At 37.6% G+C, this 18,953-nt stretch overlaps 1 protein-coding gene across 1 annotated transcript in view; it reads left to right on the forward strand.

Annotated features, from left to right (window-relative positions):
• The window catches only part of ryr2a (ryanodine receptor 2a (cardiac)), a 106,342-nt gene that overhangs the window by 74,121 nt on the left and 13,268 nt on the right, over positions 1-18,953 (forward strand). Inside the window, exons 77-91 of the mRNA XM_073827965.1 lie at positions 1,515-1,614; positions 1,690-1,769; positions 4,126-4,202; positions 4,283-4,356; positions 6,643-6,660; positions 10,536-10,616; positions 11,780-11,868; positions 11,945-12,073; positions 13,435-13,539; positions 13,654-13,735; positions 13,806-15,112; positions 16,449-16,522; positions 16,608-16,740; positions 17,272-17,358; positions 17,439-17,663. Coding sequence (XP_073684066.1) covers positions 1,515-1,614; positions 1,690-1,769; positions 4,126-4,202; positions 4,283-4,356; positions 6,643-6,660; positions 10,536-10,616; positions 11,780-11,868; positions 11,945-12,073; positions 13,435-13,539; positions 13,654-13,735; positions 13,806-15,112; positions 16,449-16,522; positions 16,608-16,740; positions 17,272-17,358; positions 17,439-17,663 — 2,661 coding nt within the window. The remainder of the gene's footprint in view (positions 1-1,514; positions 1,615-1,689; positions 1,770-4,125; positions 4,203-4,282; positions 4,357-6,642; positions 6,661-10,535; positions 10,617-11,779; positions 11,869-11,944; positions 12,074-13,434; positions 13,540-13,653; positions 13,736-13,805; positions 15,113-16,448; positions 16,523-16,607; positions 16,741-17,271; positions 17,359-17,438; positions 17,664-18,953) is intronic.

Consider the following 18,953-nt stretch of genomic DNA (forward strand, 5'->3'; position numbering starts at 1 on the left):
AACATAGGAGATCTGTTTGGATTGTGACTAAAGTAATTCCAAACTGAAAATTTGCTCAAGAAGGTTTATATGTTAAAGGAGTAGTTTACTTTCAGAACAAAAATGTACAGATTATGTCCTTGTCACCCAGGATGTTCATGTCTTTCTTTCTTGAGTCGATAAGAAATTATGTTTCTTGTGGAAAACATTTCTTTTCATATAATTGACTTCTATGGTGCCCACGAGTTTGAACTTCCAAAATGCTGTCAGCTTCAAAGGGCTCTAAACGATCCCAACTGAGAAAAAACCCTGGTGAAAAAAACAGCTAAAACCAGCCTAGGCTGGTTGGCTGGTTTTAGTTGGTCAACCAGCCTGGTTTTAGCTGGTCATAGCTGGGAGGCAGGCTGGTTTTAGAGGGGTTTTGGACATTTTTCCAGCCTGGCCAGGCTGGTCAAGCTGGTCTTAGCTGGTCAGGCTGGGAAACCACCAGCTAAAACCAGCCATTTCCAGCTTAAACCAGCTAAGACCAGCCAACCAGCCTAGGCTGGTTTTAGCTGTTTTTTTCAGCAGGGAAGGGTCTTATCTAGCGAAACAATTGGTCATTTTCGAAACAAACTCACTATTTATGTACTTTCAAGACAGTTAGGGTATGTCGAAAAACTCCCATTTCGTTTTTATGCCCAACTTCAAAATCGTCCTACATCGCTGCAGAAGTACCCAGTGTTTACAAAGTGAACGAACAGAGAAGATCAAATGGCCTTTACAAAAAAAAAGGTCAAACAGCGATGTAGGACGATTTCAATGTTGAAGAAAAAAACAACAAGGGAGTTTTTGGACATACCCTAACTGTATTGACCCAAGCATGCGCATCACAGCCGAGACAAGACGAGCATTTGAGGTTAAAAAGTATATAAATTGTCAATTTGTTTAGAAAATGACCGATTGTTTGGCTAGATAAGATCCTTATTCCTCGGCGGGGATTGTTTTGAGTCCTTTGAGACTGCATTTAAACTGCATTTTGAAAGTTCAAACTTGGGGGCACCATAGAAGTCCACTATATGGAGAACATTCCTGAGAAAGCAGTGAGTAAATGATCTGTAAACTTTTGTTCTGGATGTGAACTAATCTTTTAACATTAAAAACTGATTTCTCTGTGATTTCTACTTCTGTAACTCTTGAGCTCTATTTGTCTTCAGTCACACACATGTAACTGGTGTGGACAAATGAAGTGCAAAACATCCATAAACTGCAAATGTAGTTGTTTTTGAGATGTTTTGAACTCATTGACACTCATAGAAGTCCCACATCAGAAGTGTCAGATCTTAATATCACTACCTTTGATTGGTGTTCATCCGGATCAATAACAGTCTGTATTAGAGGAGATTCTGCTGTGGCTTTGGGAATATGGACCTTTTACCCAGCGCTGGCACTGAAAACACAATAACCTTGTGTTTTGGCACATTTGTGGGTTCTCGGTGTGCTGCATGAGACGATCACTGGAGCAGCGTTATGATGTTCTTCCATGTGTCCCGCAGGAGAAAGAGATGGAGAAGCAGAAGCTGCTGTATCAACAGGCCCGACTGCACGACCGCGGCGCGGCTGAGATGGTGCTGCAGACCATCAGCGCCAGTAAAGGTCAGACAAACGCTGAAACCCTGAGCTGATGCAGGTTTATTGTAGTGATGGACTGATGAGAGTGTGTTTGTGCAGGAGAGATGGGGCCGATGGTGGCGTCCACGCTGAAGCTGGGCATCGCCATACTCAACGGAGGAAACTCAACCGTTCAACAGGTGACAGACACACGCAACAACATCAGCCGCTGGTTTCACTTTAGTTTACTTCATTTTGCATGATAACGTTAGTGATGCACCTAAATTCCAAAACCAAAACTGAGGATGCACTTGGCCAGAAACCGATTTTTTTTATGTTAAATGTTATTTAATATGATCAATCAGTTAATTACTTACTTACCAGCGATATTGTCGACTTGATTGCACAGATACTATTTGATCTGAACTGAGCTGGATGATGACTTCACTGAATCAATGATGAACTGACTTTAACTGAAAGTTTAGTGTTTACTATTTGCACTATTTGCCTATTTAACCTGTGAGCGTAAAAACAAATATGTATTTTAAAAGACTGATGTTTTGGTGCACTTCCTGCAAATATGGAAAAAATAAAGGGTCTCAATTAAATATGTGCAGTTTCACATGATTAGTGCAAACTGTCACATGACCAGAGCAGTTTATTTCCTGTTTGCATTATGAGACAATGATGGAGGCATCACAGCTCCAAAACATAAGGCTAGTAAAGTAAGTTAACATAAAGATGTGACAAAGATTTTTGGTGCACATTCTCTCTAAGGTGTCTAGTATTAATATATATATTCAGATATATTCAGATTTGTTGAGTGTTGAGTAAACATGTTGTTCTCGGTGGGATAACAGTCAACTTAGGTTTACAATATAAATCCAATGCAGTTGTTAGTGAAGATTGCACTAAAATGTTGCAGTGACAAATATTGCACTAAATCTAAAGTTTAAATGTTACAAATTGGTTACAATATTGATGTTGCAATACTGCTAGCACTAATAGAACAATTTGGTGATATATGTTACAATAAAGTAACAATTTTTTGATAACAATTTGATGAACATTTTTTTGTCTTTTATCTTAGTATTGCTATCAATGTTGTATACATTTTTTTTAATGCATAATAGTAACCCTAAAATGTGATCAAACTGTTAAAAATAGCTGAGCCAAGATATATAACCATTTTTATGACTGGAGAAATATGTTAATTCAGTATACACATTATCCAACCGCTCACAATTGTGACCGACTATAAAACACAATTTTTCACCCACTTTTCCAAAATATTTTCAAAAAATAATTATTGATTATTTCAAAGGTTTACTAATGACACATGATTGTATATTTTCATGTCTGAGAGAAATTTGGTATTAAACGGGTTAATACTTTAAAGCTGCTTTGACACTCTCTGTGTTGTTAAAAGCACTATATAAATAAAGGTGACTTGACTTGACTTATCCAATTTATTTATTTAATAAGCAGCGCTCAAATAAAATAAGGCAGTTTTTGTCAACTTTTTAACAGCAGAATTATGTTTCTACTCCAATTTGTTGTTGAAATATAAACATTTAAACAGTAGCTTTCATAAAAACTTGTTTTCATGATGGATGAAAACAAACTGAATGTCTTTCCTGAGGTAAATGTGAGGTTTCGTGACATTATTGATCACATGCTGTTTTATTTTTGTCTTTCCACGGCTGAATCGCTGATTGATTGATTACAATTAGACATGATTCATTTCAGTGAGTTGTTCTGTTTATTCTGATGTTCATGTTTATTTGCTGCTGTAACTAGTAGTAAAGAGGAAGAGATCATCGGTTCACTGTGACATCTGTCACCACATAAAACCACATTTATTATTGGAATTTCATCATAAACTTGACAATTTGAAAGTTGACACTTTGTTTCATATCGAAAGCCACAAAGCACAAAGCTTATTGTGATTATTGGATAGGAGTCGCTACAACACATCAACAGAAAACAGCACAGACTGAAAGATTGATCTTGAGGATTAAGAATGCAGATCAGTATTGAATCAAAATGAGAAATGGGTATTTATTAATGCAGCACTGGAGTCACACAGCTGACATGTTTATCTGTTGTGTTTCTGCCTTTAAGTCTGCTCTAAAGACATATCTATTCTCTCTATTCTGGTTCCATTATTGTTGTTTTATTGTTTTAAATTTGATACTCTTCTTTTGCTGATTTTATCTAATTTTATGTGTTTTCTTATTCTATTATGTACAGCACTTTGATCAACTCTGGTTGTTTTTAAATAAATATTGTATTGTATTTTATTCATGTTGTGTAAAACAAACACTGACAGAAAAAAAAACATGCAATCACAGAAATGCTAATTAACAGTTTTACTTAATTTTGGCTACTTAAATTTTGGTGCATCACTAGATACTGTAAATGCAATACAAACATACAGTGCAGGAGAGGCAGGAAGATACACTGCTATTCATTGATATTCATGTCACTTGGAATACTAGTGTGTGGAATGGAATCCCATGATTCCCTGTGCTGCGCTTTGATGTGTTTGTGCAGAAAATGCTGGATTACCTGAAGGACAAACGGGACGTGGGCTTCTTCCAGAGTCTGGCGGGACTCATGCAGTCGTGCAGGTAAATCCACTTCCTGCTGAGGGTCACATGACTGAAGCTGAGGTGTGTGTGATTATAGTAAAGGATGTTTGTGTATCCAGTGTTCTGGATCTCAACGCCTTCGAGAGGCAGAATAAAGCCGAAGGTCTGGGGATGGTGACGGAGGAAGGATCAGGTATGATTTACATCAACAGAAACAGCTGCTTTATGATCAATAACTATAATTAGAGCTTGATCTGTGTAAATCTGTCATGTGATACAGTATATAAGCGGGCATGAAATCATCATTTTCATTCCACTTGATTTATCATGCCATTGTGTGTTAATTGAGTTGAGTTATTGATTTAAAACTACAGTAATGCTACTTTTGTGTTGAGCGCTCATGGCACGTATCCCAGAATCCATTCTGAAGATGTCTCTGTCGGATTGAATTCTTTTACCCTTTTTCTTTACGTTTGTGTTCGAGTGGATGATGATGACGAATGCTTGATATGGTCTCCAGACGCTTGTAAGCAGAAATACTCAGACTTGAATCTAAAAAAACTCCTGATGGTTTTTTTCGCAAGGGTGCACTGAGAAAAAAGAGCACTGGACGGTGTGCGTAAGACACTAACCCTACCCTAACATGTGCTGTCTCTCTCTCTCTCTCTCTCTCTCTCTCTTTCTATCTTTATGATGTCTGTCTTTGAGAAGTGATGCTTTTGCCATTTTAAGTCAACTGAAGTTATTTTCAAAGCTCATTTCTTTTCTCAGAGATGAAGCATGACTTTTATATTCTTTTTCAGGTTTCTTTATGTTTGCTGTGTTGTAACATGACTTTTAAAGGCCTAGTTCACCCAAAATGAACTCTCTGTCGTCATTTACTCCTCGTCACGTCGCTACAAACCTGTGTGAGTTTCTTCCGTCAGTGGAACACGAAAGCCGGATCACAGAATCAGATCCAGAACATCACAAATCAACGTATTAAATATGTGACCCTGAAGTCTCTTTGTAGCAATAGCCAAGAATACATTGTATGGGTCAAAATGATCAATTTTTCTTTAATGCCAAAAATCATTAGGATATTAAGATCATGTTCCATGAAGATATTTAGTACATTTCCTACTGAAATATATAAAAACTTAAAGAAGTTAATTTGGACAACTTTAAAGGTGATTTTCTCAATATTTAGAGTTTTTGCACCCTCAGATTCCAGATTTTCAAATAGTTGTCCTATCCTAACAAACCATGCATCAATGGAAAGCTTATTTATTCAGCTTTCGGATAATGTGTAAATTTAATAAAACCCTTATGACTGGTTTTGTTGTCCAGGGTCACACACCTTAGTCTTGTCAAAAAATAATTTAGCTAGTAGCTAGCATTTTAAATATCTTAAATACAATTAAATAACAAAGCTATTAAAGCTTGATAATAAATTAAAGCTTGATTGGAAATGACAAAAATATGTTTATAAATATATCAAAAATATATTTTCATTTATTTTACTTTATTTTCATATATTTTCTTTTGGTTTTAGATGTAGATTGACATATTTAAGAGTTATATTTTTGTAACAATATAGCAATATTTGTATTATTTTAAATGAATATTCTTTATTTTCTTAGAATAAAATGTTTACAATTTTTTAGAAGAATATTTGTATTATTTTAGAGAAATTATTTTACACAATTTTACCGCTTACTGACCTCATCTGTCAGGCTCCAAAAGGGACAAAAACTCCTCATAAATATAGTTTTGCACTATTCCAAGTCTTATGATGGTTTGTGTGAGAAACAGCTATGTTTAGGTGATTATTGTTCATTTTTGGAGCTCAGCAGCATCTGTCAGCATTGACTTTCAGTATAAATAAGCATAGTGTGAATCATGTCCACTGATGAAAGTCATCAAAGTCGTGCCGGTTTGAGCTGATGTGACGGTGAGTAAACCATGGCAGGAGCTTCATGTTTGTCTGCACTATTCCTTTAACCTGTACAAGTGTTTTCTCCCTCTGATTATTTCTTTCTCTCTGAATTTGGACCTTTTTTCTCATGAATCCCTCTCTAAACAGTTTATTCACTCAGGTTTGGATTCAATCAGCTTCATTTCTGCTAAAGTCAGACTTGCTTTCATCCAACTTGTAAGTTAAGGTGGAATCTTCTAGTTCATATCCAGACTAGTCCTAACCAGATGCGGCACGACGTACGCTTGATCTCTGATGTCAGTTTCCAAGTGTGAAATCTGATTGGGCCACATAACTGTCCGTTAAACATCATCTGCGTTCTGATTGGCTGTGGACAGATTAGATGTGTCGTGTCGCGTCTGGTTAGACGCGTGATAGTTCAGAATGGTGCTGACTGAATCCAAGTCTGCTTTTCCCCTAACTCAACAGCGACTGACCTTGTGACCTGTATGACCTCTCACTTTTTTCTTTCCTTTTTTTCTTCTTTTTTTTCGGTTTCCGTACCGTCTTCCCCTTTATCAGTCATCACTCATGAGCGTGGTAATTATGCCTTCTGCCATTTTGCTGTGGTTTAGCTGTGTGTGAGCGCTGTTCAGGCCCTGAGCCCAACACCTTCCCTCTGCCCTGCGTTTCCTGTCACATGCCCCGCCCCCGGTAGAGCAGTAGCCAATCACGTGCGGTCTCCGCTCTCCTCTCAGGATTTGTACAGTTTCTGTCATTCTAGACGTAAGAACAGGGACGCTGTTAATCGATAATCCTTTAGACTGATATTTTAACCAACATTTACCACTAACAGGAAACAGCAGTGTTGACATGCAAAGGAAGTTTATATTTAAGGGTGTTTCTTCAACTATTGCCACATTTGGCCCTGTGGATTAAATTAATCTCTATTAAAACACAGACAGGATTACTGGAGAGTCATCATGAACAAATATCTAATCCATTGCATCTCAAATCATCATTCATTTGCTGATTTAGCTAGTAGCTAGCATTTTATATATGCTAAATGAAATTATATAATATTTGGACAATGTTTACATGATATGATAAATTGAATGCTTGACTGGAATTGATTATAATACAAGGTAAAAATATGTCTTCACACAACAAATGTTTATTTCACTTTTACACTGTAAAAAGTTGACTTGACTTAAAATCTTGCAGAAGTCAAGTTTAGTCAATTTATCACATTTTTAACAATGTAGATAATGATTATGTTTAGAGTAGCATTTTTGTTTTGTTCGAGTATCATTTTTATATTTTAGAGGAATATTCTTTGTAATTTTAGATAGTATTGTTATTTTAGAGGTATATTTTATTGTTATAGAATATTTTTTTGCTATATAAATTATTTATACATATAAAATATAAAAATAAAGCACGATTAGAAGCACAAAACCTGCCATGAGTAGCACAGGCATATTTGTAGAAATAGGCAAAAATGCATTGTATGGGTCAAAATTATATATTTTTTCTTTTATGCCAAAAATAATTAGGATATCAAGATCATGTTCCATGAAGAATTTTTTTACATTTCCCACTGTAAATACATTAAAACTTAATATCTGATTAGTAATATGCATTGCTGAGGAACTTCATTTGGACAACTTTAAAGGTGATTTTCTCAATATTTAGATTTTTTTGCCCCCTCAGATTCTAGATTTTCAAATATTGTCCTATCAATGTAAAATAAATGTACTTTTATGATTGGTTTTGTGGTCCAGGGTGACACTTCTGTATTATTTCATTAGATTTTTTATTTTAGTAGAATTTTTTTAAATATTATTATTTAAGAGTAATATATTTTTCATTTTAAAGTGATGTGTTTTTTTTTTTTGGAGTAATGTCTTTTTTAAATTTTATTTTATTAAATCAAATTAAATGAATAAATTACAATTATAATTGAAAGCCTGGGTCTGGAAAAAAATAATAAAAAATAAATAAATAGGACAAAGTTTTCTAGTTAATAAGACTTAAATATGAGGGTGTCAGTAGCTGCAGAAACACCAGTTTAGTGTTGCAGTCTCCAAAAGCAGTGGGCGTATCTGTAGTCTGTAAGCTCCTCCCCTTCCTGCTCCTCCCGTCCTCTTCCTGTCAGGCCGTCAGAGGCGCAGCGGCTGGGTGTTTGGTTAGGAGCGTGTGTCTCTGTGGTTTGTTCTGGTCGAGCTGCTCTGAGAGGATGATGATGGTGGTCTCTCAGCAGCAGTCGCCCCAGTCTCTTCCTCTTCCTCCTCCTCCTCCTCCTCCTCCTCCTCTCTGATTGGTCTGAGCTGTTCAGTTGTTGTCGTGTGCTGTCGTTCCTGCTGTTTCCTTCACTCCTCTTCTTTTTGTTGATGGTCAGGCTGTTTCTTTGCTCTTACGTCTTGTTCTTTTGTTCTTTTCCGACTGTTTGGTTGTGTTTTTCTGCAGTTCAGTGTTGTGTTTTCTCTCCTATCATCCATCTGCATTTCTGTTGACTGGTTTGATCACGCGTCATCATTCAGCGTTCAGTTTGACGTTCTGATAATGATGGACCAGAGGAAGTCTAACCAAACCGCACATATTTGTCATATTTATTATTGTGTATTTACATGCATATTCTTATCGTAATGTGTAGAAGTTATAGAATTAAGTATTTTGCATGCTTCATTAAAGTTAATTGTAATAAAGTGTGTAGCTGAAGTCGTCAGGCTTCTTTTCTGGTTGATCATCGCCCTGAAGCTCAGCTGAAAGTGTCTTTGTCTTTACATCTCAAACGAGAGGGCCAGAACCCCTCAGAAACTCTAAACTAAAGAAAGTTTGAGCACTTTCAGGTCAGCTTGTGAGAGGGACATGTGTGTGTGTGTGTGTGTGTGTGTGTGTGTGTGTGTGTGTGTGTGTGTGTGGTTTTCTGGAGGTTTTGATAGTTGTGACACCAGTGTTTAGCTGAGAGCTCCTCAAATCCTGTGACATTAGAAACATTTGCCATCCTGTTCCTCCGTGTGACCAGAGCAGCTCCGTGTCTCCAGACGTCTCCTGTCGGATCTCTCAGGCTTGGCTAAGATCTTGTCTTGAGTACGATACCAGCTCTACTAAACCCACACGATCAGACAGCTGTGTGTTGGTTGATGGATGATGAGCAGCTCAGTTCATGAATAATGCTGAAATTAACTACTATCAGTATCAGTGTCCCAGAAAATGTCTTACATAATATATTGTTTGTAGTGTTCATTTTCTTTGGTTAATCTTTAGTCTTCAATGCAATGTGAGAAGGCAGGTGAAATTTACAGATACGTTTTTTTAAAGCATAAAAGCTTATGCATTTAGACGTGTAAAAATGCAGATTTAAGAATGAAAATCAAATGTGAGATTTAATAATCATTTCACGATTACATCTCATTTGTTTACATAAACTAACAACACTGAACTAATAATACTGAACAGTACTTGAGCAGCATTTATTCTATTAAATGTTTATTTCAGCATTTATTAATATATTTTGAAAAGAAAAAACAGTGTTAGCATTTATGAACGCGCTATGAACTAACATATATAGTTGTATTTTTGTTAAATAATATAAGCACATGTATATTTGTAGCGATAGTCAAAAATACATTGTATGCGTCAAAATGATCGATTTTTCTTTTATGCCAAAAAATTATTAATATTAAGCAAAGATCATGTTCCATTAAGATATTTAGTACATTTCCTACTGTAAATATATCAAAACTTAACTTTTGACTAGTAATATGCATTGCTAAGAACTTAATTTGGACAACTTTAAAGGTGATTTTGTCAATATTTAGATTTTTTGCACCCTCAGATTGCAGATGTTCAAATAGCTGTATTTCTGCCTATCCTAATGTAATACTGTCCTATCCTAACAAACCATACATCAATAAAAAAGTTTATTTATTCAGCTTTCAGATGATGTATAAATCTCAATTTTAAAAAATGGACCCTTATGACTGGTTTTGTGGTCCAGGGTCACATATTAGCAAAAAATAAATAATTGCTTATTGTGAGTTCATGATAGGTAATGCATTAACTAATAACAATAAATTAAGTCATAAAGCGTTACCAGAATTAATGATAAAAATTTCATATTTGATGAGTTTAATTTTGTATTCTTCAATCAATGCATTGTTACATCTCTGTAGTCGATTTGTTATATTTTTAAAGCACATTGAAACACAACACAGTGTTGTTCCACAGTGCTGCACTGAATCAAAAGACAAATAAAAGCGCAAATCCACAGTGGAAGAGTCAAAGCCCATGATGCTGATGTAGTCTGACAGCAGGCGTCTGGGGACGGAGGATGAAGCGCTGCTGGTCTCGTGACCCTCCTCATCCCAGAGCTCATTTACAGTCTGTGTGTGGAGAGTGTGTTCTGAGTCCTGCACCGGCACACGCTCGTCATCACAGCGCCTCTAACGCCCGACTCTGCTGCCGCACAGGTGAGAAGGTCATGCAAGATGACGAATTCACCTGTGACCTCTTCCGCTTCCTGCAGCTGCTCTGTGAGGGACACAATTCAGGTGAGTCTCGCCGGTCCACGGCTTCATTAGCGCTCCAGATCCGCACCTTACTTTAGTGTTATTTTAGAATTTAGATACTATTATAGTAATTAGCAAAAGACTTTCTTCTATTTTAATATACATTAAAAATCTAATTTATTTCTGTGATCAAAGCTGAATTTTCAGCATCATTACTCTAGTATTCAGTGTCACATGATCCTTCAGAAATCATTTTAATAAGCTGATTTAATATCGATGTTGGAAACAGTTGTGCTGCTTAATATTTTTTGTAACCTGTGATACTTTTTTTTTTTTTTCAAAATTCTTTGATGAATAAAAAATTAAAAAGAACAGCATTTATTTAAAATAGAAATCTTTTTAAAAAAATATACACTACTGTTCAAAAGTTTGTGGTCAGTAAATTTTTATTCTTTATTTTTTTGGAAAAAAATATTACTTTTATTCAGCAAGGATGTGTTAAGTTGATAAAAAGTGATAGCAAAGACTCATATTGTCAGAAAAGATTTATATTTTGAATAAATGCTGTTCTTCTTAACTTTTTTATTCATCAGAGAGTCCAGAAAAAAGTATCACAGGTTCCAAAATAATATTTGGCAGCAACATTGATCATTCTAATAATAAATCAGCATATTAGAATGATTTATGAAGGATTATGTGACACTGAAGACCGGAGTAAAATTTAGCTTTGCATCACATGAAAAAAATATATTTTATTGTATATTAAAAATAGACACCATTATTTCATGTTGTAATAACATTTTGCAGTATTATTGTTTTTTTCTGTCTTTTTGAAAGCATTACAAATCTTACTGATCCCAAACTTTTGAACAGCAGTGTATATATAGATAGATAGATAGACACACACAGACCATGTGTAGTATGTCAGATTAGTATAGTGTGCTTCAAAGCATACTGTTGAATATACTGTAGCAAATAATGAGACATTTCTGAGTAAAAAAAGATTATGAAAAAATGTAGTGGCAGATTTTATCCATCAGGAATTAATTAGATCTTGAATAGTAGACAGTGCATACCTGCTAGTGCTACTAGTAACCAAATGTAAAGTGACTTGGTGAAATACAGTTATTAATCACACGCCATATTACATCTTTAATGTATGATGTAGCTCTGCCTGTTCAGATAACTGTGTGTCTGTACATCAGACTTTCAGAACTACCTGAGAACACAGACGGGTAACAACACGACGGTCAACATCATCATCTCCACTGTGGATTATCTGCTCAGAGTCCAGGTGAGCCATTCTTCCGTGAACACTTCAGGGTCATTGTTACACACATCTGACACACGTGTGCTCTGCGTGTCCTCAGGAGTCCATCAGTGATTTCTACTGGTTCTACTCCGGGAAAGACGTCATCGATGAACAAGGCCAGCGCAATTTCTCCAAAGCAATCAATGTAGCCAAACAAGTCTTCAACACTCTCACAGAGTACATTCAGGTACGAGCGATCGCTCCGCTGCCTTTCAGAGCAGATCTCTGCCTCACAAGGAAGTCATCAGAGAACTGAGGATCTCCAGTGTTTATGATTTACACGATGGGGAAAACTGAAGTCACTGAAACTAAATTTACTGTAGAGCACAGAATATCATGGAATTTGTCAAATTTTGACTTAATATATCAAATGTAGGGCTGTACAATAAATCAAGTTCAGTAAAATAAAAATATTACTATTGTATAGCAGAATGCTTACAATTTATGCTATTTAACGTAAATAATAATGATAAAAGGATATATAAATGAGAAGAATAGTTATACAATTTAACTGTAAACTTCTGTTAAACAACACATTATTTGACAAAAAAAATTAAATTTAATATATTTTCATTTGGTTTGAAACATAGTTGAATCATTTTTATTAATTTTTAATGACAAAGTTGTATTGAATCCATTAAAAAAAATAAAACCAAGTGACCCTGAACTGCAAAACAGAACTACAGTCATAAGGGTCAATTTTTGAGATTATACATAATCTAAAAGCCAAATAAATAAGATTTCCAATAATGTATGGTTTGTTAGGACAGGACAGTATTTGGCCGAGATATACTGCCCTCCAAAAGGTTGGAAACGCCCTGGAAAAGTGGGGTTTTGGACAATATTGGCATGAATCCTTTTTAATTTGTGATAATTTTGCACTGATAAGGGACAACACAAACTACGAAAACACATTTGAACAGTTTATACATTATGATTCATCAAAATATCCACCATTAGCAGCTATTACAGCTCTGCAAAATCTGGGCATCCGAGCTGTCAGTTTATTTAAACATTGACTTGATATATTATTATAAGCCTCCTGAAGGATTGCCCAAAAATGAATCACACTATGCTGATATCGTCCAAAATCACACTTTGCCAGGGGTGTTTCCAAACTTGTACAACAGTGTTCAACTATTTGAAAATCTGGAATCTGAGGGTGCAAAAAAATCACAATATTGAGAAAATCGTCTTTAAATTTGTCCAAATGAAGTTCTTAGCAATGCATATTACTAAAACGAATGAAGTTGTGATATATTTATGGTAGGAAATTTACAAAATATCTTCATGGAACATGATCTTACTTAATATCCTAATGATTTTTGGCATGAAAGAAAAATCGATCATTTTGACCCATGCAATGTATTTTTATTATTAGCTTTTAAACTAGTCAAGTTTGATGAATTAAAATGATTAGGCATGCTTTTTGATGATTAAGATTAAAGTAAACCATTAAAATTAAATCCAGAAATATTTGGGAGCAGAAATAACACTGAATTTGGAGAAAAAAACATTTTGGCCCTAAAAGTGTTTGTGTGTTTTTAGGGCCCTTGTACGGGGAATCAGCAGAGTCTGGCTCACAGCCGCCTGTGGGACGCAGTTGTCGGTTTCTTGCACGTTTTTGCACATATGCAGATGAAGCTGTCTCAGGTAAACGTCTACAGTGATGTTCAACAAACAAAGCAAACCTTCTAGAAATACACCATGATGCTCAGAACCGTCGTCCTGCTCTCATGCTGTCTCTCCTCTGTTTTGGTGCTGCAGGATTCAAGCCAAATCGAGCTGCTGAAGGAGCTCATGGATCTTCAGAAGGATATGGTCGTGATGCTCCTGTCCATGCTGGAAGGTGAGTTCACTGAGTTGATTGATTGACTAGCTCATGAGCAGGAAGATAATCATCTTTCCCGTCATTTTAGGAAATGTTGTGAACGGCACCATTGGAAAGCAGATGGTGGACATGCTGGTGGAGTCCTCGAACAATGTGGAGATGATCCTGAAGTTCTTTGACATGTTCCTCAAACTCAAAGATCTGACATCGTCAGATGCTTTCAAAGAGTACGACCCTGATGGGAAAGGTGTCATCTCTAAGAGGGACTTCCACAAGGCCATGGAGAGCCATAAACATTACACACAATCCGAGACGGAGTTCCTGCTCTCCTGCGCGGAGACTGACGAAAACGAGCTCTTGGATTACGAGGAGTTCGTCGAACGCTTCCACGAACCGGCCAAGGACATCGGCTTCAACGTGGCCGTTCTTCTGACCAACCTCTCGGAGCACATGCCCCACGACTCTCGTCTTCAGACCTTCCTGGAGCTGGCCGAGAGCGTGCTGAACTACTTCCAGCCGTACCTGGGCCGCATCGAGATCATGGGCAGCGCCAAGCGGATCGAGCGCGTGTACTTCGAGATCAGCGAGTCCAGCCGCACGCAGTGGGAGAAACCCCAGGTCAAAGAGTCCAAGCGGCAGTTCATCTTCGACGTGGTGAACGAAGGCGGCGAGAAGGAGAAAATGGAGCTCTTCGTCAACTTCTGCGAAGACACCATCTTCGAGATGCAGCTGGCGGCGCAGATGTCCGACGCCGGCGAGCGCTCCGCCATCAAAGAGGACAGCGAGAGAGAGAAACCAGAGGAGGACAGTCCCGAGATGGGCTTCTTCTCCGTCACCACCGTCCGAACGGCCCTGTTTGCCTTGCGATACAACGTGATGCTCCTAATGAAGGTGCTGTCCATGAAGAGCCTCAAGAAGCAGGTGAAGAAAGCCAAGAAGATGACGGTGAAGGACATGGTGACCACGCTGGTGTCCTTCTACTGGAGCGTCCTGCTGGGACTCCTGCACTTCGCCTTCAGCGTCGCTCGAGGATTCTTCCGGATCATTTACAACAGCTTCCTCGGAGGCAGTCTGGTGGAGGGCGCCAAGACCATGAAGGTGTCTGAGCTCCTGGCCAACATGCCCGACCCGACGCAGGACGAGGTGAGAGGAGAGACGGAGGAGGGCGAGAAGAAACCCACGGACAAAACCTCGCCCGAGGAAGACCTGGCCGATCTGACGGTGGCCACGGAAGACACCGACCTCCTGTCTGATATATTCGGTTTAGATCTAAAGAGAGAAGGCGGGCAGTACAAACTGATGCCTCACAATCCCAACGCCAGCCTCACGGATCTGCTCAACACACCTGTCCCGCCTCCACCCACACCCTCGCCGGAACTACGCAGACGACACCAGGTGACAGTGCTGATTTTGTTAACAAATAATATGGTGAAAAATATTCATTGACATTTTTTTCCATGACCAAGATGAGAGGACACTGACATCATTAAACTGTGACTATATCAACACGCAGTATCATTGACCAAAACAATACTAAATGAGACAAGACTAAAATGTAGTTTTAAAAAATTAAAACTTTCCGGCACCGATCACATACTGTACAGCGCCGTTGCGCTCCGGACGTCCCGTGTTCGAATCCCGACTCGAGGACCTTTCCCCATCCCTTTCCCTATCTCTCTTCCTGTCATGTCTGATCTGTCCTATCATTATAAAGGCAAAAATGGCAAAAAATAAATCTTTAAAAAAAAAATTTAACTTTCTATATCAAGTTCTTTTATATTTTCTTCACAATCTAGTCCTCTGCACGTATTCATGTTTGGTTGCCAGATGTCAAGAGTTAAATCCCCCAATTAGAGTTTCTCTCTTAAATAGACACATTTTCTGCCCTTTTTTAAGTTAGTCTTCCCAACCTGGCAACCTTTTTCTTACATTACGGAAAAAGCACTAATGATCTGAAAACATCAACAAACCTGCAGGGAGATTCTGCTCAAATGAAATGGTTATACAGCTGTTTGTACAACTAAATCTGCCATCAAACCTTCTCATGATGGACTATAATAAATCCAAACATGATCTTGACTGTATTGTTTGTGATTGATGCTGAAGAAATGCACTTATGCATGTCTGCGCCATGTTGTTTTAATTGACATAAATATAATTATTGCAATTAATATTAAGAATATTACTGTTTTAGATTTTGAGAGACGCTTTTTAATTTTCACTAGTTTTAGTTCAGAGTGTGTGTTTCTATTTTTGATAATATATTAATTAAAAGGGCAGTAATACTGACGTAATATGGTGCTCAACGGATTGAAGGTTAAAAATGCAGCTTCAAAAGGGCTCTAAATGATCCCAGCAGAGGAATAAGAGTCTTATCTAGCTAAATAATCTGTTATTTTCAAAAAAATATACCTCTTTAACCTCAAATACTTGTCTTGCGTATGTGTACTCTGTGCACTCTGGTTCAAGACAGTTAGGGTATGTCTAAAACTACAAAGTGAACGTGCAAAGAAGACCAAACACCCTTTACAATAAAGTAAAACAGACTAAAATTCCCAGACTTTTAGCCAACTAAACAACAAACAGGACACCTTGACTAAATATGATATAAACTAAAAAGGACATTTGACACAGGACTAAATTACAAAACAGCAGTAAATGGCTCAACAGATCCGTTCAGTACCAATAATTTCATGAATTTGTTGGTTGTTTTTAACTCTGTCTCTATCAGACGAAGGGCTCTTCATCCTCAGCAGACAACAGTGAAGTTGCAGAGGAGACTAAATCAGTGCCTGAGAAAGCAGAGTAAGTCTTGTTTGTGCAAATGTGTAGACCAATAGTGTTGATCGTAATCGCTGCATACTGAGTTCTGATTCGTCCTCTTTCTAAGAGAGGAAAATGGAGAGAAAGCACAGAAGAAGAAGGAGGAAGCGGTGAAGCGGAAGGTCAGACAGCACTACGAGCCTGATCTGCAGGAGTCGGCCTTCTGGAAGAAGATCATCGCTTACCAACGCAAGCTGCTGGTCAGAGCCCTGGAGATCTCATAATGTCCTGCTGACAGATGCAGCACTGCAAAAAATGCTTTTCTTACTTAGATTTTTTGTCTTGTTTCCAGCCAAAATATCTCAAAATTCTTGAATCAGGAAGGATTTTCTAGACAAGTAAAAAATATTGCCTCAATTTTAGTTAAAACAAGTCAAAATGAAGTGAGTTTTTGCTTAAAGCTAGCAAAATAATCTGCCAATGGGGTAAGAAAAATAATCTAGTTGTCTGCTTGAAATAAGATTAGTTTTCTTACCCCATTGGCAGATTATTTTGCTTGTTTTAAGCAAAGACTCACTTAATTTTGACTTGTTTTAACTAAAAACAAGACAATATTTTTTTCTTGTCTAGAAAATCCTTCCTTATTCAAGAATTGTTTGATATTTTGGCTGGAAACAAGACAAAAAATCTAAGTAAGAAAAGCATTTTTTGCAGTGATATAGAGCCGCTCTCTCAGGAGCGTACGCTTACACATGTGCTCTGACGCCGTGTCTTTGTCTCTTCTCCCGCAGAACTATTTTGCACGAAATTTCTACAACATGAGAATGTTGGCTTTGTTTGTGGCCTTTGCAATCAACTTTATTCTGCTGTTCTACAAGGTAATCCACACTTCAGCATTACTGTTCACATTCACGAGTCGTGTTTGTGCATCTGAGCGTGTGTTTCGTCCCGTGTGCAGGTGTCCACGTCCTCGGCCGTCACTGAGGGGAAGGAGGTGTTGTTCAGCTCGTCGTCAGACACCAGCGTGCGGTGGGATCCTCTGGGCGGCTCCGGCTCTCGTCCCGTCACTGTGCACTTTGTGCTGGAGGAGAGCAGCGGCTACATGGAGCCCACGCTCAGGATCTTAGCCATCCTGCACACCGTCATCTCCTTCTTCTGCATCATCGGCTACTACTGCTTAAAGGTACCGGATCATGCTGCATCACTGCAAAAAATGCTTTTCTTACTTGGATTTTTTGTCTTGTTTCCAGCCAAAAAATTAAAAAATTCTTAAAGGGGTCATCGGATGCCCATTTTCCACAAGTTCATATGATTCTTTAGGGTCTTAATGAAAAGTCTGTAATATACTTTGGTTAAAAATTCTCAATAGTAGTGTAAAAAAAAACACCCTTTTACCTTCAAAAATCAAAATCAGCTCTGCAAAAAATCAACTCATTTTATTGCATGGTCCTTTAAATGCAAATGAGCTTTGCTCGCCCCGCCCCTCTCTGCCGTTGGATGATGAGCCATAATCTTTACTTTAGGCGCGTTTAGCTGCGTTTATCGGCGAAACTTGCCAACAAGCACATTATTAAGGAAGGCCTTTGGCAAAGATGCATAAAAAAACCCTTATACTCACTTCTGCTGTGGGAGAAGCTGCATCAGGAATGATTCGCACAAACATGGACACATATATGGTGCTTTCCTTTTAAAAATGAAAGTAACGTTATCCTCTGCATCTTCAGCGGCCCAGATATGGAGAGTAATTGACGACTGCTATGTTCATTATAATATATCCAACAACAGAGTCACACAATGATGATCGGAGTCGGACTGTTTCAGCTCGGTGAGGGCGGGGCTAAGGTAAGGCGCTCATGTCAATCAACTATCGTGGGCGTGGCCTCTGTCTGTGTGTCGTCACACCCACAAGAAGCTGAGAATGACCTGATTTTAAAAAGGGGATATTACTTTTAAAGTAAAAAAATACTACTGGGTGGATTTTTATCATTGTAGGGTCATTGTGTACACAATCTACCAACACACAGTAATGTTCAAACAAGATGGAAAAGTGAGTTTTGCATCCGATGACCCCTTTAAAACAAGGATTTTCTAGACGAGTAAAAATAATTTTCTTGTTTTCACAAAAAAACAAGTCAAAATGAAGAACAAGCAAAAGAATCTGCCAATGGGGTAAGCAAAAAAACATTATTTGAAACAGAAAACAAGATTATTTTTCTCACCCCATTGGCAGATTATTTTGCGTATTTCAAGCAAAAACGCACTTAATTTTGAGTAGTTTTTTCTGAAAACAAGACAATTTTTATTATTCTAGAAAATCCTTCTTGATTTATGAATTTTTAGATATTTTGGCTGGAAACAAGACAAAAAATCTAAGAAAAGCATTTTTTGCAGCAATGAGCTTGATTTTACTCCAAACCTCCAGTGGTGAACCAGCACAGCTCTAGAAATGTTTATCACATGAAAGTAAACTAAA

Source organism: Garra rufa, chromosome 22, assembly GCF_049309525.1.
Source record: "Garra rufa chromosome 22, GarRuf1.0, whole genome shotgun sequence".
Classification (NCBI taxonomy): Eukaryota; Metazoa; Chordata; class Actinopteri; order Cypriniformes; family Cyprinidae; genus Garra; species Garra rufa.